This window comes from Leuresthes tenuis, unplaced genomic scaffold (assembly GCF_036924035.1).
Source record: "Leuresthes tenuis unplaced genomic scaffold, fLeuTen1.0.hap1 SCAF_21, whole genome shotgun sequence".
NCBI classification, from domain to species: domain Eukaryota; kingdom Metazoa; phylum Chordata; class Actinopteri; order Atheriniformes; family Atherinopsidae; genus Leuresthes; species Leuresthes tenuis.
Genome location: NW_027325375.1, coordinates 7,189,484 through 7,211,344, shown reverse-complemented (window position 1 = coordinate 7,211,344; position 21,861 = coordinate 7,189,484). Strand labels below are relative to the sequence as shown.

The window sequence follows — 21,861 nt, the reverse complement described above, 5'->3', positions numbered from 1 at the left end:
AACCAATTCCAGAAGTCCTGAAGGTCTGAGAGTGGAGCAGCTGGTCGACCTGACATCACCACCCACCTTCACAAAAACAGATTCCTGTGTTCTGTATCATCTGGCCGTATACACCGTGAAGTGTGTCTTTAGCTGCTCACACTGCGAGACATGCAAGCATGCACTTGTGCAAAATGCAGATGATGCACATGAGCATGTTGTTCTGCTGCAGTTGAAGGAATTCAAACCGGCTGCACTTTATCGGCCATCTGATGAGGTCTTCACTGTCGTCCAGCATGTGGAGCAGCTGTTACGTTCAGGACAGATGGAGTGCACCAATGCAGTGGAAGAGCTGGAAGAGGAGGCCATGCTTCTGGAGAGCAGCCTTCCATCATGCCATGATGTGAAGAGAAAGATAGTCTGCAAATATGTCAGGCTGAGGTTAAGGATTGCGGCAAAGTGCATCAGGGCTGAAAGGAGAGAAGACTAGAGTAAAGGTTACCTTGGCAGCAAGAGTCAGAACAAGAAGGCCAAGAAGGCTCAACCTCCTGCACCAAAGGCCATAATATCTAGGCCACTACCAAATACTTTAGTTATTGCCATGGATGTATTTGGCCTCTCCATTCCTGCTCAACCTCCAGCAACCACCAGCATCTTCCTGCAGCCATCAGTGAGACACCAGCGAGCAGTCACCACTAGTAGCTTCCAATGGTAGCAGCAGCAGCCTCTGCGAGCAGCAGCAGACACCACCAGCAGCAGACACCACCAGCAGCAGACACCACCAGCAGCAGCCTCTGCGAGCAGCAGCAGACACCACCAGCAGCAGACACCACCAGCAGCAGACACCACCAGCAGGAACAGCCACCGCCAGCAGGAGCTTGCAGCCAAATCTGGCTCAATATATGTATTAAGTTTAGTCCCTATTAAATCAATGAATAAAATGAATTCATATTTTTATTGTTAATGTTCTATTGTCATTTTATCTGTGTCTTGTAAGATGCCATTGAGTGCTTTGAAAATTGTGTCTAAAAATGGATTTTATTTTTGTAATATTTAGCGCAATTAATTTTTTCACATTTCATTCAGTCATCAGTGATACATACCTCCTGGCAGAGGCCCCACCCAATACCTGAGAGGGCCAAGCGCCCCAGACAGCCACACAGTGGGCCAGCACCTGCCCCAGGAGTGCCCCGGGAGTCGTGACGTGCCCACAGGTGGGTGAAGTCGCGAGCAGCGGGGAGAGGAAACCCCCCCCCCCGGGAGTAGCACAAGCAGGCCAGATGACAGAGTAGATATTTCTGAACTCAGTTATATAGGGCTAATATAAATGTGAAACTACTTGAACTAATATTCAAATGTCAGAATATTAAATAAACATTTACGTTCTTTGAAAATTGTGTTTAAAAATGGATTTTATTTTTGCAATATTTAGGACAATTCATTTTTGCACATCTGAGATCATTCAGTCATCAGTGAACACTTCCTCTCAGAGAAGTGAACACTGATAATTTAAAAAAAACATTTTATAATTGTTCTGTTCCTCTTCTGTTTGTCTTCTGCAACACTGTAGATGTACCTGTTGAAGAACTAATACAGAAGGATTCTATTCTATTCTATTGTGTTCTATTGTATTGTATTGCGTTGCGTTATGTTCTATTCTATTGAATTGTATTATATCATCTTGTATTCTGTTGTATTGTATTGTGTTATGTTCTATTCTATTGTATTCTAATATATTGTATTCTATCCTATCCTTACATCCTCACATCACAGAGAATGTGACATATTTATAATGTATATTTATTCCTGTTAAATTCAGACATAAAGATTTAGGTTTAAATTTAAACATGAATCAAACTTTCAATAAAATGTCATTTGTTTTGATTAACAGTGTGTGTGTTGTTTCTGTCTCACGTGAACCAAGTGTGATTCAGAAGCTGCTCCAGCGTGGGGCGCTGCTTGGGAACTTTAATCAAACACTGCTCCAAGAAATCCAGGCAATCTGGAGGATGTGAAGAAAAAGAACAAACATTGTTAGGTCTGCAGTGGTCTATCAGAATGTGAACTGAAACAGATTATCTTTTCTTAATGACAGATGTGTGTATGGGTGTTTGTTTTACCTTGAGACAGCGTACTGCTAATCTTTAGTCTCTTCCTGATGAAGTTAGTGGACCTGAAATCTTTGTTGTGGAGCATTTCAAACAGCACCACTCCTACCTGCCACACTGTTGTAGGTCCAGCACTGTATGTACAGGAGTTCAGCCACTCTGGAGGGACATGAGCACTGGTACCTTGAGGATAAAGACATAAGAATAAATGTTAGAGGAGGAGTGGCTTTGGTTTTTAAATCACTGATTGGAGAAGAGCAAAATCTGAAGTAATAACATACCATAAAAAGTCCGATATATAGATGTCTTTTTGTTGATGCAGCTCATTCCAAAGTCTATGAGACGAAGTCGTGGGACATCTGAGCCGGTCTCAATCAGGATGTTTTCAATTTTGATGTCTCTGTGGAAGATGCTGTTTTGTTTAAGGTGGACTGCTGCATCAACCAACTGTTGTATTATAATCTGAAAGAGGAAAAAAAAACAGGTTAGATATTTAAGAAGAGAGGATGGTGTGACATTTTTTATGGCTTTAAATTATTTTGATAACCATTATGAAATCATTTAAATAAAAAAAGCAGAAAGTGTGACGATGTCTCTCAAAGAATGACATTCACAAAGATTGCAAATATTTTCCATCAGCTTACTTTGGCCTCATCTTCCTGGAGGGAGCCTCCATGCTCTTCGATGTAGTGAGCGAGGTCCTCGGCAGGCATTGGTCTCTCCAGCACAAGAATCAGCTCCTGCTGTAGATCATACCAGTCCAGCAGGGACACAGGTGCTGAGTGCCCCACTGAACTGGCAGTGCTACCTTCCAGCTTCAGCATGACAGCCACCTCCACTGAAATCTGCCTCCCATTCTTGTCCTGAAACATCACAGCAACAAAGAAAGTGTTAGGCAGGGAAAACCACAGTTTATCTATAATCCAGTGATAGTGCTGATAAAAGCAGAAGTTACTGCCGTTGCTAACTTACTTTATGTTTGCAGAACACTTTGTCCTTAGGAATGTGTTTGATGGCTACCTGCAAGATACAAACAAAACTTTGGTTAGTCACATCATACGGTGAGTGTCTTGAATATGACAATGTGTGTCTAATACATACGGGTAAATGATCTTCTCTCCGACAGCCTGCAAACACAGATCCACAGCCTCCTTCGCCGAGCTGATTTTTCTCCTCATATTTCTCCTCAAATTCAGCTAAAATAAAACATAAACATCATTTTAGTTTGACAGTACATCAGAAGAATTTCAATGATAATTTACACAGGTTACCTCTAAAAATTCTCTATATATATATTTAAAAAAACAAACATATATATATATATATATATATATATATATCGCCTAGGTAATACCTAATATAAATACTTAGATTAAATATAACGCACTTGAAGCTAAATGTTACATTTTTTTATTAATGACTGACCTCGTTGGGCATCTATTTGGTCCTGTATGGTCTCAGTTTTCTTCGTTCTCTTCCTACTCTGTGTTTCCTCAGCAGGTAAGGCCTTCCTCTTTCTATTACCCCTCCTTATATCCCCATCAGATGTACAACCATCTAAATTGTTGCTACTGGATCCTATAAATGACAATAACACATTGAAACATTAGCATGATGACACTCACATGTTTGTAATTTGATTGAAAATGTGTGTTTAGATCAGTGTGACAAAGTTAAAGGACATTATAATATTCAACCACTACAGCTAAAATGTAAGTTAATTATGCAGCTGTAATTTCACAGAATGCACCAGCCTACCACTTTCCACTGAGGAGGAGGCTGACTCTTGATTTAACACGACATCCAGGAGTCCCCTCCTTCTCTTTGGGTTTCTTGAGGGTGCCTCTCCATCTTCTGTAACCTTCCTCTTTCCTCTTTTCACTGTCCTGACCTGGTCCTGACAGCTTGTAGAAGGTCCTGCCACCTCAGAGACCCTTGTTCTTTTATTGGTCAACTGCTGGTCAGGACTGGCTTTTCTTTTGGTTGCCTTTGTCCGGCCATCCTTCACTGAACGTGTCATGCTACTGTCAACTTCTACAAATAACAATAAAAAAAAGTTGTCATTTTGTTATTAATTTATCAAATAATTCTTTATCACTCCCCAAAAAAGATTCAGATTACAGACACATAACCAGTGATGATGATCTGAGGAAAACAGGGAGTGTAATACAGAAACTTCTTAATTTGCAAAAACAGTTGTAACTGTTTGGTAACCACAGTATTTTAATTAGTATTAAAACCAAATTTAGGAAAAATAAAAGTCATTACAGATCTATTGTTTGAAAATCACTTTTAGTATAACCCAAGAATACCAACTAGCCTGAATTTTAAACAAATTGTTAAAATTTCCAAGTTATACTTTTAAAAAGAAAAAAATGTTTATCCTAAAAATAAGTTTGGAAGTTTCTGCATTACAAACCCAGAAGTGTAGCTTAAGGCACAAACTGAATGATTCATATATATAACCAAAATGAGTAATTTCAAGTTGTTGCATGAATTTCTCCCTTACTTTGATCTTTCTTGAGGGCTTTCTTTGTCTTCTGCAAAAAATCTTTGTTCATTGTGATTTTTATGAAGTTCCAGGTATAGATTCAACACGCGTAGAGTTAGTCTTCACAAACGTTCTGAGATATTAGTGAACTGAACTATAGAATGTTCTGATGCATGTTCTGATGTATGTTCTGATGCATGTTGTGATGCATGTTGTGATGCATGTTGTGATGCATGTTGTGATGTATGTATTACATTTGAGTGACATCATAAAGTTCCTTCATGATGTCGCCTAGCAACACAGGGCTTGGCTCCGCCCTAGGCAATATTATGAAAGAAACCAAGTATTGCCTAGTAAAAAAAAAAAAAAAATAAAAAAAAATGAGAAAGGGATGTGGAAGTTTCAACCATTTCTTTTCAACCACCATCCTGATCACGGCAGCCATATTAAATGGCTGCTTTTCTTTCTTAACAAAGTGGATGAGGTCGTGGATGCCAAGCCTGGCCTTAACATGATGATGCTGGACATGTTGAAGGAAAGACAAGAGGAAGACCCAGCTAAATATGGTTGAGTGTGTCTCATGTCCACAGTGCATACAGGCAGTTACCTGGAGGACAACTGTGACCACCTAGCAGACTTCCTGGAAACCAAAACCAATTCCAGAAGTCCTGAAGGTCTGAGAGTGGAGCAGCTGGTCAACCTGACATCACCACCCACCTTCACAAAAACAGATTCCTGTGTTCTGTATCATCTGGCCGTATACATCGTGAAGTGTGTCTTTAGCTGCTCACACTGCGAGACATGCAAGCATGCACTTGTGCAAAATGCAGATGATGCACATGAGCATGTTGTTCTGCTGCAGTTGAAGGAATTCAAACCGGCTGCACTTTATCGGCCATCTGATGAGGTCTTCACTGTCGTCCAGCATGTGGAGCAGCTGTTCCGTTCAGGACAGATGGAGTGCACCAATGCAGTGGAACAGCTGGAAGAGGAGGCCATGCTTCTGGAGAGCAGCCTTCCATCATGCCATGATGTGAAGAGAAAGATAGTCTGCAAATATGTCAGGCTGAGGTTAAGGTAAAGTGCATCAGGGCTGAAGGAGAGAAGATAAGAGTACCTTGTCAGCAAGAGTCAGAACAAGAAGGCTCAACCTCCTGCACCAAAGGCCATATACTTTAGTTATTGCCATGGATGTATTTGGCCTCTCCATTCCTGGTCAACCTCCAGCAACCATCAGCATCTTCCTGCAGCCATCAGTGAGCAGTCACCACTAGTAGCTTCCAGCCTCTGCGAGGAGCAGCAGAACAGCGACCGCCAGGTCATCACAGGGCCACACATAGAGACAAACGAGAAAAACAACCATGCATACTCACACTCACTCCTAAGGACAATTTAGAGTCACCGATTAACCTAACACACCATGTTTTTGGACGGTGGGAGGAAGCCGGAGAACCCGGAGAGAACCCACGCATACACAAGGAGAACATGCAAACACAACACAGAAAGGCCCCAGGCGGGGATTGAACCTGGAACCGTCTTGCTGTGAGGTGATGGTGCTACCCACCACAACACCGTGCAGCCCCCTATTAAGTCAATGAATGGCTGTGTCTTGTAAGATGACATTGAGTGCTTTGAAAGGCGCCTCTAAATACAAAGCAATTAATTATAAATTAATTACAAAATCATTTTTTTTATTATTATTGTTGTAGTAGTAGTAGTAGCTATAGCAGCAGCAGAACGTTAGCCTAATAGCATAATTGCCTCAGTCAGTCGTATTTGAATGCCTTAGACTTTGAAGGCCGACAGAGTAGATATTTCTTTTTCTTTTTTTCCCTTGTCCTGTCCAGCATTATGGCAGCAGAATGGTAATCTGAATACCTTTTTTGCCAAACAGATTTGCTTTGCCAAGGGAAGTTTTATAAATGTAAAGCTCCCCTTGATGCCCATCAGTTTTTGTTTACAATATTTCACATGTAATAGAGCTGAACCGGACCGGAGGACAAGGAAAGAAGAAGAGCAAAGAAAAGGAAACAGAACAAAAATAGAAACAAAAACCAGACATCCAGCTGCTACACCTGTAAAAACAAAACAGACGACAATCCACGGCCTCTGTTGGGAATCCAGCCTTAGCGCCACCATAAGCTCCTGAAAGCAGACAAGCAGAGAAAAAACAAACACACAAAAACAAGCACAAGTAGCGGCAATCGCATACAACACAACTGTGGATATAGATGACCTGAAACCACAGGATAACACATCAACTGCTTAGCGAGCCTGCTACTGGGCTAATGAATGTGTGTGTGTGTGTGTGTGTGTGAACATGCAATACCCATGGCACAGGACCTACATGATAACCCTGCTTAGTTATGAGTCTATAAGTGTACAGAGCAACAATCCACAGCCCCCCCAGCAATCAAAAGCAGGCAGAGAGGGCCTCAAGACGAAGGCCACCAGCAGCCCCCACAGAGCACAGAACCCAGGAAGCCCACCTTAGGGACAACCACACATCCACCCAGAAGACCGCAGAAGAAGCCCCCGGAAAGAGCCCCCATAAGCATAGGGCAAAGGCCCCCTGGGAACCAGGGGCAACGGCCCACCGACCACGCCAGGCCCCAGCCGCCCAGACATGGGCCGCGCACCGGACCCGGGCCCCAGGAGCCCGAGCACCCCAATACCTCCTGGCAGAGGCCCCACCCATGGGGCTAATATAAATGTGAAACTACTTGAACTAATATTCAAATGTCAGAATATTAAATAAACATTTACTTTCTTTGAAAATTGTGTCTAAAAATGGATTTTATTTTTGCAATATTTAGGACAATTCATTTTTGCACATCTGAGATCATTCAGTCATCAGTGAACACTTCCTCTCAGAGAAGTGAACACTGATCATTTTTAAAAAAACAAATTTTATAATTGTTCTGTTCCTCTTCTGCAACACTGTAGATGTACCTGTTGAAGAACTAATACAGAAGGATTCTATTCTATTCTATTGTGTTCTATTCTATTGTATTGTGTTATGTTCTATTCTATTGTATTCTAATATATTGTATTCTATCCTATCCTTACATCCTCACATCACAGAAAATGTGACATATTTAGAATGTATATTTATTCCTGTTGAACTCAGACATAAAGATTTAGGTTTAAATTTAAACATGAATCAAACTTTCAATAAAATGTCATTTGTTTTGATTAACAGTGTGTGTGTTGTTTCTGTCTCACGTGAACCAAGTGTGATTTGGAAGCTGCTCCAGCGTGGGGCGCTGCTTGGGAACTTTAGTCAAACACTGCTCCAAGAAATCCAGGCAATCTGGAGGATGTGAAGAAAAAGAACAAACATTGTTAGGTCTGCAGTGGTCTATCAGAATGTGAACTGAAACAGATTATCTTTTCTTAATGACAGATGTGTGTATGGGTGTTTGTTTTACCTTGAGACAGCGTACTGCTAATCTTTAGTTTCTTCCTGATGAAGTTAGTGGACCTGAACTCTTTGTTGTGGAGCATTTCGAACAGCACCACTCCTACCTGCCACACTGTTGTAGGTCCAGCACTGTATCTACAGGAGCTCAGCCACTCTGGAGGGACATGAGCACTGGTACCTTGAGGATAAAGACATAAGAATAAATGTTAGAGGAGGAGTGGCTTTGGTTTTTAAATCACTGATTGGAGAAGAGCGAAATCTGAAGTAATAACATACCATAAAAAGTCCGATACTTAGATGTCTTTTTGTTGATGCAGCTCAGTCCAAAGTCTATGAGACAAAGTCGTGGGACATCTGAGCCGGTCTCAATCAGGATATTTTCCACTTTGATGTCTCTGTGGAAGATGTTGTTTTGTTTCAGGTGGACTGCTGCATTAACCAACTGTTGTATTATAATCTGAAAGAGGAAAAAAAACAGGTTAGATATTTAAGAAGAGAGGATGGAGTGACATTTTTTATGGCTTTAAATTATTTTGATAACCATTATGAAATCATTTAAATAAAAAAAGCAGAAAGTGTGACGATGTCTCTCAAAGAATGACATTCACAAAGATTGCAAATATTTTCCATCAGCTTACTTTGGCCTCATCCTCCTGGAGGGAGCCTCCATGCTCTTCGATGTAGTGAGCGAGGTCCTCGGCAGGCATTGGTCTCTCCAGCACAAGAATCAGCTCCTGCTGTAGATCATACCAGTCCAGCAGGGACACAGGTGCTGAGTGCCCCACTGAACTGGCAGTGCTACTTTCCAGCTTCAGCATGACAGCCACCTCCACTGAAATCTGCCTCCCATTCTTGTCCTGAAACATCACAGCAACAAAGAAAGTGTTAGGCAGGGAAAACCACAGTTTATCTATAATCCAGTGATAGTGCTGATAAAAGCAGAAGTTACTGCCGTTGCTAACTTACTTTATGTTTGCAGAACACTTTGTCCTTAGGAATGTGTTTGATGGCTACCTGCAAGATACAAACAAAACTTTGGTTAGTCACATCATACAGTGAGTGTCTTGAATGTGACAATGTGTATCTAATACATACGGGTAAATTATCTGCTCTCCGACAGCCTGCAAACACAGATCCACAGCCTCCTTTGCCGAGCTGATTTTTCTCTTCGTATTTCTCCTCAAATTCAGCAAAAATAAAACATAAACATCATTTTAGTTTGACAGTACATCAGAAGAATTTCAATGATAATTTACACAGGTTACCTCTAAAAATTATCTCTATATATATTTTTAAAAAAAACACACACATATATATATATATATATATATATATATATATATATATATCGCCTAGGTAATACCTAATATAAATACTTATATTAAATATAACGCACTTGAAGCTAAATGTTACATTTTTTTATTAATGACTGACCTCGTTGGGCATCTATTTGGTCCTTTATGGTCTCTGTTTTCTTTGTTCTCTTCCTGCTTGATGTTTCCTCAGCAGGTAAGGCCTTCCTCTTTCTATTACCCCTCCTTATGTCCCCATCAGATGTACAACCTTCTAAATGGCGTCTACTGGATTCTATAAATGACAATAACACATTGAAACATTAGCATGATGACACTCACATGTTTGTAATTTGATTGAAAATGTGTGTTTAGATCAGTGTGACAAAGTTAAAGGACATTATAATATTCAACCACTATAGCTAAAATGTAAGTTAATTATGCAGCTGTAATTTCACAAAATGCACAAGCCTACCACTTTCCACTGAGGAGGAGGCTGACTCTTGATTTAATACGACGTCCAGGAGTCTCCTCCTTCTCTTTGCCTTTCTTGAGGGTCCCTCTCCATCTTCTGTGACTTTCCTCTTTCCTTTTTTCCCTGTCCTGACCTCGTCCTGACTGCATGTGGAAGGTCTGCAGTGGTCTATCAGAATGTGAACTGAAACAGATTATCTTTTCTTAATGACAGATGTGTGTATGGGTGTTTGTTTTACCTTGAGACAGCGTACTGCTAATCCTGAGATTTTTCCTGATGAAGTTAGTGGACCTGAACTCTTTGTTGTGGAGCATTTCAAACAGCACCACTCCTACCTGCCACACTGTTGTAGGTCCAGCACTGTATGTACAGGAGTTCAGCCACTCTGGAGGGACATGAGCACTGGTACCTTGAGGATAAAGACATGAGAATAAATGTTAGAGGAGGAGTGGCTTTGGTTTTTAAATCACTGATTGGAGAAGAGCGAAATCTGAAGTAATAACATACCATAAAAAGTCCGATACTTAGATGTCTTTTTGTTGATGCAGCTCAGTCCAAAGTCTATGAGACGAAGTCGTGGGACATCTGAGCCGGTCTCAATCAGGATATTTTCCACTTTAATGTCTCTGTGGAAGATGTTGTTTTGTTTAAGGTGGACTGCTGCATCAACCAACTGTTGTATTATAATCTGAAAGAGGAAAAAAAACAGGTTAGATATTTAAGAAGAGAGGATGGTGTGACATTTTTTATGGCTTTAAAATATTTTGATAACCATTATGAAAGCATTTACATCAAACAAAGAAGAAAGTGTGACGATGTCTCTCAAAGAATGACATTCACAAAGATTGCAAATATTTTCCATCAGCTTACTTTGGCCTCATCCTCCTGGAGGGAGCCTCCATGCTCTTCGATGTAGTGAGCGAGGTCCTCGGCAGGCATTGGTCTCTCCAGCACAAGAATCAGCTCCTGCTGTAGATCATACCAGTCCAGCAGGGACACAGGTGCTGAGTGCCCCACTGAACTGGCAGTGCTACTTTCCAGCTTCAGCATGACAGCCACCTCCACTGAAATCTGCCTCCCATTCTTGTCCTGAAACATCACAGCAACAAAGAAAGTGTTAGGCGGGGAAAACCACAGTTTATTTATAATCCAGTGATAGTGCTGATAAAAGCAGAAGTTACTGCCGTTGCTAACTTACTTTATGTTTGCAGAACACGTTGTTCTTAGGAATGTGTTTGATGGCTACCTGCAAGATACAAACAAAACTTTGGTTAGTCACATCATACGGTGAGTGTCTTGAATATGACAATGTGTGTCTAATACATACGGGTATATAAATTGTATTTGGTCCTCATTTGTTTGTATAGGAATCACACAAAAGGTTTCAATAACTTGAAAAAATAATTTGTATATTTTCATAAAACATGAAAATGACAAGATGTACAATGACATAACAGGGTGGACCTTGGGCATGTCAGGTTGGACACGTTGTGAAATGTCATTGAATGGCCTCATAAATGCAATAAATCTAAAGGAAATTATGTTTAAAAAAATGTCAGAGGTCTTTTTGGCTCAATTCTGCAGTTGCTATTCCACATACCTCCATGCAGATGCTTCAATGTGTACAGAGCGCTTGTTCAGAGCCTGTGGGTCTGGTATTAGGCAAAGTACTTGCCAGTCATGGTACCAACAGATGTCCTCCCGGAGAGTTGGCCAATGGAATCTGTTTATGCCAGTGCGGTGCATACACTTAACATTCACACTGTGCCCTTCTACTTCCACGATGTCACCTGCTTATGCTTCATTGTCGTAATTAACGACTCGCCAATGTGCTTTTCCTCAATCATTTCTGGTCTCCAAGGGTTATCTGGTGTCTATCCACATGCTGAGGGCTCATCAGGTGAAACAGGAACATAGACTACAGTGACCTCTTGAAGGTTAAAGCAGGGGCAGTCCAGAACACCTTCCTCCCTTTTACACAGACATGAAATGTCTCGGTATTTCATCTGGCCGGGTGTCAGACTGATGGCTTGGTGGATTTTCATAGTGCCTTTTATGGCAGCTATTGCAGGTACCTATAGTGAAGGGGTGGAAAATGTAACATTAATACACTTTACTTAACCACACAACACATGAAAAGATCAGATTTGACAAAGCTATTCTGTAATCTGGATGAGAGAGCGGGGAGAGGGACCTAAAACCGAGCCATAGCTTTTTTCTTAGTCTTTGATTCAATATATCCCTCTATGGGACAAAGAAAAGCTTGACAGATTTGTCCACACTTTTCAGCTTGTCATACAAACTTTGGGCATCAGGGATGTCTCCTCCATGGGCTACAATCCAGTCTGCTGACCTTTTGAGGGCCCCACCCACACTACCTGGTACCCCATTCAAAGAAACTCCATGTTATTTCTTTGAACCCATTCTTGAATGGTTCCATTAAGAGGTAGAAGAAATTTCCCTTTTGTTGATAATGTGTTGCAGGCCCGTCACTGAAAAAATTAAGTATGCTGACTTGAGGGTGCCGTTCACTCAGTACTTTCAAAACTGGAACAAGGTGGGCCTAGATGGCCACAGGGTCGTGTCTTGTGGAGGGTGATATGGAGTAAAAGGTGTGCGGGGCTTGTTCACGAGCGTTGTGTGTCCAGACTGGCCTGCTGGTGTGAACTTCCAAAATGTACAGATTGGATTTCTTCACTGTAGTTGCACGAGTAATTGTCACTCAAATCTATGTGCAAGAGGGACTCGTGCTTCAGGCTCCTCCTGAGCTCCCTGCACGCATCAAACTGCCATTTAATGTTAAAGACATGGCGCCCAAAATGGAGGAGCCTCTCCTGGAAATCTGAGTTAAGGTCATGTTCCGTTTTTGCTATCTCCCTTTTCACTTTGAGTGTTTACACCTTTCTATCCTTCATAATTATATTAAATCAATTCAATGTCCTTCCTGTCATGAACCATGTCCACCCTGTCATGGGAGGCTTTCTGACAGGGTGGACATTTTCAGCTAATTTTATCATTAAATGAGTACATGGTGGACCTTAAGTTAGCGACATGATTCAGTTACACTTTTTAACTAATATATTTCAGATTTCTGAAAGGTATTTATATTAACTGATATTTCACTACATGTTAAGCTTGACAACATCCAACTACACACATGAAACAATGAAAATTACAAAATGTAAGTGCAAATACTTACTTTGTAGCTAGCCACTGTTTTTCCTCAGCAGTTAAGGCCTTCCTCTTCCTATTACCCCTCCTTATATCACCATCAGATGTACACTAAAGAAAGACTAAATGCTGGTATTTCTCAAAGAATGACATTCACAAAGATTGCAAATATTTTCCATCAGCTTACTTTGGCCTCATCCTCCTGGAGGGAGCCTCCATGCTCTTCGATGTAGTGAGCGAGGTCCTCGGCAGGCATTGGTCTCTCCAGCACAAGTATCAGCTCCTGCTGTAGATCATACCAGTCCAGCAGGGACACAGGTGCTGAGTGCCCCACTGAACTGGCAGTGCTACTTTCCACTTTCAGCATAACAGCCACCTCCACTGAAATCTGCCTCCCATTCTTGTCCTGAAACATCACAGCAACAAAGAAAGTGTTAGGCAGGGAAAACCACAGTTTATCTATAATCCAGTGATAGTGCTGATAAAAGCAGAAGTTACTGCCGTTGCTAACTTACTTTATGTTTGCAGAACACTTTGTCTTTAGGAATGTGTTTGATGGCTACCTGCAAGATACAAACGAGACTTTGGTTAGTCACATCATACGGTGAGTGCCTTGAATGTGACAATGTGTGTCTAATACATACGGGTAAATTATCTGCTCTCCGACAGCCTGCAAACACAGATCCACAGCCTCCTTTGCCGAGCTGATTTTTCTCTTCGTATTTCTCCTCAAATTCAGCAAAAATAAAACATAAACATCATTTTAGTTTGACAGTACATCAGAAGAATTTCAATGATAATTTACACAGGTTACCTCTAAAAATTATCTCTATATATATTTTAAAAACAAACACACACACATATATATATATATATATATATATATATATCGCCTAGGTAATACCTAATATAAATATTTATATTAAATATAACGCACTTGAAGCTAAATGTTAAATTTTTTTATTAATGACTGACCTCGTTGGGCATCTATTTGGTCCTGTATGGTCTCAGTTTTCTTCGTTCTCTTCCTACTCTGTGTTTCCTCAGCAGGTAAGGCCTTCCTCTTTCTATGACCCCTCCTTATATCCCCATCAGATGTACAACCTTCTAAATAGCTGCTACTGGATTCTATAAATGACAATAACACATTGAAACATTAGCATGATGACACTCACATGTTTGTAATTTGATTGAAAATGTGTGTTTAGATCAGTGTGACAAAGTTAAAGGACATTATAATATTCAACCACTACAGCTAAAATGTAAGTTAATTATGCAGCTGTAATTTCACAGAATGCACCAGCCTACCACTTTCCACTGAGGAGGAGGCTGACTCTTGATTTAACCCGACATCCAGGAGTCCCCTCCTTCTCTTTGCCTTTCTTGAGGGTCACTCTCCATCTTCTGTAACCTTCCTCTTTCTTCTTTTCACTGTCCTGACCTCGTCCTGTCTGCATGTGGAAGGTCTGCAGTGGTCTATCAGAATGTCAACTGAAACAGATTATCTTTTCTTAATGACAGATGTGTGTATGGGTGTTTGTTTTACCTTGAGACAGCGTACTGCTAATCCTGAGATTTTTCCTGATGAAGTTAGTGGACCTGAACTCTTTGTTGTGGAGCATTTCAAACAGCACCACTCCTACCTGCCACACTGTTGTAGGTCCAGCACTGTATGTACAGGAGTTCAGCCACTCTGGAGGGACATGAGCACTGGTACCTTGAGGATAAAGACATGAGAATAAATGTTAGAGGAGGAGTGGCTTTGGTTTTTAAATCACTGATTGGAGAAGAGCGAAATCTGAAGTTATAACATACTATAAAAAGTCCGATACTTAGATGTCTTTTTGTTGATGCAGCTCAGTCCAAAGTCTATGAGACGAAGTCGTGGGACATCTGAGCCGGTCTCAATCAGGATGTTTTCCACTTTAATGTCTCTGTGGAAGATGTTGTTTTGTTTAAGGTGGACTGCTGCATCAACCAACTGTTGTATTATAATCTGAAAGAGGAAAAAAAAACAGGTTAGATATTTAAGAAGAGAGGATAGTGTGACATTTTTTATGGCTTTAAATTATTTTGATAACCATTATGAAATCATTTACATCAAACAAAGAAGAAAGTGTGACGATGTCTCTCAAAGAATGACATTCACAAAGACTGCAAATATTTTCCATCAGCTTACTTTGGCCTCATCCCCCTGGAGGGAGCCTCCATGCTCTTCGATGTAGTGAGCGAGGTCCTCGGCAGGCATTGGTCTCTCCAGCACAAGAATCAGCTCCTGCTGTAGATCATACCAGTCCAGCAGGGACACAGGTGCTGAGTGCCCCACTGAACTGGCAGTGCTACTTTCCAGCTTCAGCATGACAGCCACCTCCACTGAAATCTGCCTCCCATTCTTGTCCTGAAACATCACAGCAACAAAGAAAGTGTTAGGCAGGGAAAACCACAGTTTATCTATAATCCAGTGATAGTGCTGATAAAAGCAGAAGTTACTGCCGTTGCTAACTTACTTTATGTTTGCAGAACACTTTGTCTTTAGGAATGTGTTTGATGGCTACCTGCAAGATACAAACAAAACTTTGGTTAGTCACATCATACAGTGAGTGTCTTGAATATGACAATGTGTGTCTAATACATACGGGTAAATTATCTGCTCTCCGACAGCCTGCAAACACAGATCCACAGCCTCCTTCGTCAAGCTGATTTTGCTCTGAAGTCTGAAGTCAATAACCAGCTCCTTTGTTTTGGTGGTGTTGAGGAGCAGATTGTTGCCTTGGCACCACTCTGACAGCCGCTCCACCTCGTACCTAAGCGGGTAGTTTCTGGATCTGTAGCTGGTGATGTGCTGGACACCCTGCCACACCTGCCTGGAGTTGTTACTCCTGAGCTGGTCCTCTATCCTCCTTCTGTATGTTGTCTTGACCTTGCAGATGCCTCTTTTCAGGTTGGCTCTAGCAGCACTGTCGAGTGCTGTATCCCCCGACCTGGAAGCAGTGTTCCTGGCTTTAAACAGGCTCTGGACCTCCTTAGTCATCCAGGGCTTCTTGTTGGGATAAATCCTCAGACGTCTGTTCCTGGTGACATTGTCCGTGCAGAACCTGATGTAATCCAAGACTGCTGTAGTGTGGTTCTCCATGTCCTGGTGTTCAAAACCTCCCAGTCGGTTCTCTGGAAGCAGTCCTGTAGCTGGTGGGAACATTTTAGTCCCTTTGTCAACAACATATTTTAGTTAATGGGAAAAGTATTTGGATATTAATAGAATTATGGCAAACTCTTTATTTCTCTATAAAATCTGAGAGAATTTGACTTTCTTTTCTAAATAAAATCTAACAGCAAAGATATCTGGTCAAACTTTCAAACAATTGTATTTGGTCCTCATTTGTTTGTAAAGGAATCACACAAAAGGTTTCAATAACTTGAAAAAATAATTTGTATATTTTCATAAAACATGAAAATGACAAGATGTACAATGACATAACAGGGTGGACCTTGGGCATGTCAGGTTGGACACGTTGTGAAATGTCATTGAATGGCCTCATAAATGCAATAAATCTAAAGGAAATTATGTTTAAAAAAATGTCAGAGGTCTTTTTGGCTCAATTCTGCAGTTGCTATTCCACATACCTCCATGCAGCTGCTTCAATGTGTACAGAGCGCTTGTTCAGAGCCTGTGGGTCTGGTATTAGGCAAAGTACTTGCCAGTCATGGTACCAACAGATGTCCTCCCGGAGAGTTGGCCAATGGAATCTGTTTATGCCAGTGCGGTGCATACACTTAACATTCACACTGTGCCCTTCTACTTCCACGATGTCACCTGCTTATGCTTCATTGTCGTAATTAACGACTCGCCAATGTGCTTTACCTCAATCATTTCTGGTCTCCAAGGGTTATCTGGTGTCTTTCCACATGCTGAGGGCTCATCAGGTGAAACAGGAACATAGACTACAGTGACCTCTTGAAGGTTAAAGCAGGGGCAGTCCAGAACACCTTCCTCCCTTTTACACAGACATGAAATGTCTCGGTATTTCATCTGGCCGGGTGTCAGACTGATGGCTTGGTGGATTTTCATAGTGCCTTTTATGGCAGCTATTGCAGGTACCTATAGTGAAGGGGTGGAAAATTTAACATTAATACACTTTACTTAACCACACAACACATGAAAAGATCAGATTTGACAAAGCTATTCTGTAATCTGGATGAGAGAGCGGGGAGAGGGACCTAAAACCGAGCCATAGCTTTTTTCTTAGTCTTTGATTCAATATATCCCTCAATGGGACGAAGAAAAGCTCGACAGATTTGTCCACACTTTTCAGCTTGTCATACAAACTTTGGGCATCAGGGATGTCTCCTCCATGGGCTACAATCCAGTCTGCTGACCTTTTGAGGGCCCCACCCACACTATCTGGTACCCCATTTCCATGGCTAGCTTCAAAGAAACTCCATGTTATTTCTTTGAACCCATTCTTGAATGGTTCCATTAAGAGGTAGAAGAAATTTCCCTTTTGTCGATAATGTGTTGCAGGCCCGTCACTGAAAAAATTAAGTATGCTGACTTGAGGGTGCCGTTCACTCAGTACCTTCAAAACTGGAACAAGGTGGGCCTAGATGGCCACAGGGTCGTGTCTTGTGGAGGGTGATATGGAGTAAAAGGTGTGCGGGGCTTGTTCACGAGCGTTGTGTGTCCAGACTGGCCTGCTGGTGGGAACTTCCAAAATGCACAGATTGGATTTCTTCACTGTAGTTGCACGAGTAATTGTCACTCAAATCTATGTGCAAGAGGGACTCGTGCTTCAGGCTCCTCCTGAGCTCCCTGCACGCATCAAACTGCCATTTAATGTTAAAGACATGGCGCCCAAAATGGAGGAGCCTCTCCTGGAAATCTGAGTTAAGGTCATGTTCCGTTTTTGCTATCTCCCTTTTCACTTTGAGTGTTTACACCTTTCTATCCTTCATAATTATATTAAATCAATTCAATGTCCTTCCTGTCATGAACCATGTCCACCCTGTCATGGGAGGCTTTCTGACAGGGTGGACATTTTCAGCTAATTTTATCATTAAATGAGTACATGGTGGACCTTCAGTTAGCGACATGATTCAGTTACACTTTTTAACAAATATATTTCAGATTTCTGAAAGGTATTTATATTAACTGATATTTCACTATGACAGAGTGGACATGTTAAGCTTGACAACATCCAACTACACACATGAAACAATGAAAATTACAAAATGTAAGTGCAAATACTTACTTTGTAGCTAGCCACTGTTTTTCCTCAGCAGTTAAGGCCTTCCTCTTCCTATTACCCCTCCTTATATCACCATCAGATGTACACTAAAGAAAGACTAAATGCTGGTATTTCTCAAAGAATGACATTCACAAAGATTGCAAATATTTTCCATCAGCTTACTTTGGCCTCATCCTCCTGGAGGGAGCCTCCATGCTCTTCGATGTAGTGAGCGAGGTCCTCGGCAGGCATTGGTCTCTCCAGCACAAGTATCAGCTCCTGCTGTAGATCATACCAGTCCAGCAGGGACACAGGTGCTGAGTGCCCCACTGAACTGGCAGTGCTACTTTCCACTTTCAGCATAACAGCCACCTCCACTGAAATCTGCCTCCCATTCTTGTCCTGAAACATCACAGCAACAAAGAAAGTGTTAGGCAGGGAAAACCACAGTTTATCTATAATCCAGTGATAGTGCTGATAAAAGCAGAAGTTACTGCCGTTGCTAACTTACTTTATGTTTGCAGAACACTTTGTCCTTAGGAATGTGTTTGATGGCTACCTGCAAGATACAAACAAAACTTTGGTTAGTCACATCATACAGTGAGTGTCTTGAATATGACAATGTGTGTCTAATACATACGGGTAAATTATCTGCTCTCCGACAGCCTGCAAACACAGATCCACAGCCTCCTTCGCCGAGCTGATTTTTCTCTTCGTATTTCTCCTCAAATTCAGCTAAAATAAAACATAAACATCATTTTAGTTTGACAGTACATCAGAAGAATTTCAATGATAATTTACACAGGTTATATAAGCTGTAATAAATATATATATATATATATATATTTATATATATATATATATATATATATATATTTATATATATATATATATCACCTAGGTAATAGGTAATACCTAATATAAATACTTATATTAAATATAACGCACTTGAAGCTAAATGTTAAATTTTTTTTATTAATGACTGACCTCGTTGGGCATCTATTTGGTCCTGTATGGTCTCAGTTTTCTTCGTTCTCTTCCTGCTTGATGTTTCCTCAGCAGGTAAGGCCTTCCTCTTCCTATTACTCCTCCTTATGTCCCCATCAGATGTACAACCATCTAAATTGTTGCTACTGGATTCTATAAATGACAATAACACATTGAAACATTAGCATGTTGACACTCACATGTTTGTAATTTGATTGAAAATGTGTGTTTAGATCAGTGTGACAAAGTTAAAGGACATTATAATATTCAACCACTACAGCTAAAATGTAAGTTAATTATGCAGCTGTAATTTCACAAAATGCACAAGCCTACCACTTTCCACTGAGGAGGAGGCTGACTCTTGATTTAACCCGACGTCCAGGAGTCCCCTCCTTCTCTTTGGGTTTCTTGAGGGTCCCTCTCCATCTTCTGTGACTTTCCTCTTTCCTTTTTTCCCTGTCCTGACCTCGTCCTGACTGCTTGTAGAAGGTCCTGCCACCTCAGAGACCCTTGTTCTTTTATTGCTGAACTGCTGGTCGGGACTGGCTTTTCTTTTGGTTGCCAAAAATTGAATTTCAGATCTTCCAATACACCTCCTGTCAAAACAGAGCCACAAATACACCAAAGACCAGAGGGAGTTTGCCATCACTCTCCACTTACATGGTCTGAAGGCATACAGCTATCTGAGAGAGACTCTTCATATAAACCTCCCACATCCACATACATTGCAAAGGTATTGTTCGTATTATTTGAAACCTTATTTTCCATGTTAGCTGTGCATATTATTTTATCCTGTTATGAGTGAAAAGGCGGACATACCTACACCTAGCATTATTAACATCTGCCAATACTGCTTTCAGTGATTATTGATCCTGAAAAACTCCTGATTACGGCAGCCATATTAAATGGCTGCTTTTCTTTCTTACAAAGGTGGATGAGCTCGTGGATGCAGAGCCTGGCCTTAACATGATGATGCTGGACATGTTGAAGGAAAGACAAGAGGAAGACCCAGCTAAATATGGTTGAGTGTGTCTCATGACGGATGCCATGGCCATTAAAAAACATATCCAGTACAACTCCCATACCCAGAAAATGTCTGGATTTGTGGATATGGCGGATGGTTTGAATGAGACAGATTTAGCCACTGAGGCTCTTGTTTTAATGGTGGTAGGCCTACAAGGCCATTGATAGGCCATTGGAAGGCCACAATTACCTACTACCTGACCAAGTTATTATCGCCAGAGACTCAGGAGGTTCTGCTTGTTCATGCGTCGGAGGAACTGCATAAGTGCGGCATAAGAGTGGTATGTGTTAGAGTCCTGCGCGGGACTGTTTTCTTCCGCCCGCTCCCGCTGAATTTCTGACCATTACCACCCGCTCCCGCAATGTGTATGTCCACTCCCACCCGCTCCCGCAAAACTTTGAGACTTTATGCCAGCATAACAATAGAAATGTCTTCTCGAGTCCCGCAGGAGAAAACACGTAATTTCATAGGCTTTTAATAAAGAGATTCATGGACAATTGAGAAACTTCTCCAAATGTCAGACTTGCCTTGCTTTGTCTTTGTGCTGTAAAGATCTTCTTTGAGCTTCCTTTCCTCATCATTTATTCTGTTTATCCTGTCGCTAAAATACTTCCCGACAGTTTTGCCAGGTGGGAAATGTAGTATTATCGTATTTTGAGGTAAATTATCGTACACCCTTCATAACTAAAATAACAAGTCTATTGTGTGCTTTTGTCACTCTAGTGTTGAATAGCGACTAACAGGTTTGCATCATCAACCCCACGTTAGGCTAAATGTCCCCGTAAACAATAGAATAGAAAAGCACGATTAGCTTGAAACTTGTCACATGGAAATGCCTTCAGGGTTCACAAAAAAATCCGACAGACAGTTGCGACAGGCTGATTACAACCGCTTACAACCACACATTCACAGAATGGTCAAATGATCGTATTTGTAGCCTTTTTGGGGATTATTGATAGTACATCGTACACAGGGCAAAATTATCATACAAATACGACAATTACCGTACACCTGGCACCACTACATCCCTGTCCCGCAGTATTTTTTGTATTTTTTTGCCGCCCGCGACTGCCCGCAGAAAAGTTCATACCGCCCACTCCCGCGTGATTTGAGTTGGTCCCGCGGGACCCGGCGGGACCCAATCCCAATGCAGCCCTCTCGTATGCGTCAAAATGGATGGGCGTGCCTCCAATGTCCGCTTGTGCAACCTGCCTGGGTGCCAGCAAAAGGGTAACCCTATTGAGCCCTTTAAAACATTCTTTCCACATCCAGTAACTAGTGAGAAGGTGATTGTGCGGATGGATGCTTGCCATATGTTGAAGTTGGCACGGAATATGCTGCAGGCTTACAGTCCATTAACCAGCACCAGTGGCCAGATCAACTGGAGATACATCATTCATCTGAATGATGTCCAAGCAAAAGTTGGATTGCATGCAGCTAACAGGGTAACAGACAAGCATGTGAATTTTGATTCACAGAAGATGAAGGTGTCCCTGGCTGCACAGACACTGGGTAGGTCTGTGACAGTGGCTCTGCGTGTGTGGCATACAGAGCCATCAGTGATATACCCACATTGTTATTATTTATATGTTTAATATTACTTGCATTAAGTATAAGTCATGAGTGTGTTGAAAATTGTCTGTGTGTTGTCTGATCGGGAAAGGTTCGTTTATTGTTTGACAAATATG

The 21,861-nt window shown here is 41.4% G+C and overlaps 3 protein-coding genes across 3 annotated transcripts; all 3 read right to left on the bottom strand.

The window, feature by feature from the left end:
- Positions 1 to 609: 609 nt before the first annotated feature.
- Positions 610 to 4,107, bottom strand: LOC140280338 (serine/threonine-protein kinase pim-1-like). The gene is made up of 9 exons (XM_072375641.1): positions 3,846 to 4,107; positions 3,513 to 3,665; positions 3,189 to 3,283; positions 3,060 to 3,107; positions 2,732 to 2,950; positions 2,369 to 2,549; positions 2,100 to 2,270; positions 1,894 to 1,981; positions 610 to 706 (listed from the first exon to the last, which is right to left on the bottom strand). Exons 1-9 carry the CDS (start codon positions 4,105 to 4,107, stop codon positions 610 to 612), a joined length of 1,314 nt encoding a protein of 437 aa, XP_072231742.1.
- A 3,692-nt stretch (positions 4,108 to 7,799) lies between these two features.
- LOC140280337 (serine/threonine-protein kinase pim-1-like) lies at positions 7,800 to 13,683 on the bottom strand (the record flags this gene model as incomplete). Its single annotated transcript, XM_072375640.1, has 9 exons — positions 7,800 to 7,891; positions 8,010 to 8,180; positions 8,279 to 8,459; positions 9,903 to 9,937; positions 10,008 to 10,178; positions 10,277 to 10,457; positions 10,640 to 10,858; positions 13,456 to 13,503; positions 13,585 to 13,683. Coding segments are annotated over 9 exons (1,197 nt in total), but the record flags the coding sequence as incomplete, so codon positions are not given.
- A 561-nt stretch (positions 13,684 to 14,244) lies between these two features.
- LOC140280335 (serine/threonine-protein kinase pim-1-like) lies at positions 14,245 to 21,566 on the bottom strand. Its single transcript, XM_072375639.1, has 10 exons — positions 21,523 to 21,566; positions 21,264 to 21,385; positions 19,150 to 19,302; positions 18,803 to 18,897; positions 18,690 to 18,721; positions 16,562 to 16,574; positions 15,120 to 15,338; positions 14,756 to 14,936; positions 14,487 to 14,657; positions 14,245 to 14,387 (listed from the first exon to the last, which is right to left on the bottom strand). The coding sequence occupies exons 1-10, from the start codon at positions 21,564 to 21,566 to the stop codon at positions 14,245 to 14,247; spliced, it is 1,173 nt and encodes a 390-aa protein (XP_072231740.1).
- Between the last annotated feature and the right edge of the window lie 295 nt (positions 21,567 to 21,861).

What these genes read in the sequence shown, in the direction of transcription:
- LOC140280338 (XM_072375641.1), bottom strand. Translation starts at nt 4,107, where the DNA reads ATGACACGTTCAGTGAAGGATGGCCGGACAAAGGCAACCAAAAGAAAA. An exon ending in AAGTGTTCTGCAAACATAAA is followed by an intron (nt 2,951 to 3,059) that starts GTAAGTTAGCAA and finishes GTGATGTTTCAG; the next exon opens with GACAAGAATGGGAGGCAGAT. An exon ending in CTGAATCACACTTGGTTCAC is followed by an intron (nt 707 to 1,893) that starts GTGAGACAGAAA and finishes TGCTGCTCGCAG; the next exon opens with AGGCTGCTGCTGCTACCATT.
- LOC140280335 (XM_072375639.1), bottom strand. Translation starts at nt 21,566, where the DNA reads ATGTATCTCCAGTTGATCTGGCCACTGGTGCTGGTTAATGGACT. An exon ending in CCAAATAGATGCCCAACGAG is followed by an intron (nt 18,898 to 19,149) that starts GTCAGTCATTAA and finishes GTTTTATTTTAG; the next exon opens with CTGAATTTGAGGAGAAATAC. An exon ending in TAGCAGTACGCTGTCTCAAG is followed by an intron (nt 14,388 to 14,486) that starts GTAAAACAAACA and finishes ACATGCAGACAG; the next exon opens with GACGAGGTCAGGACAGTGAA.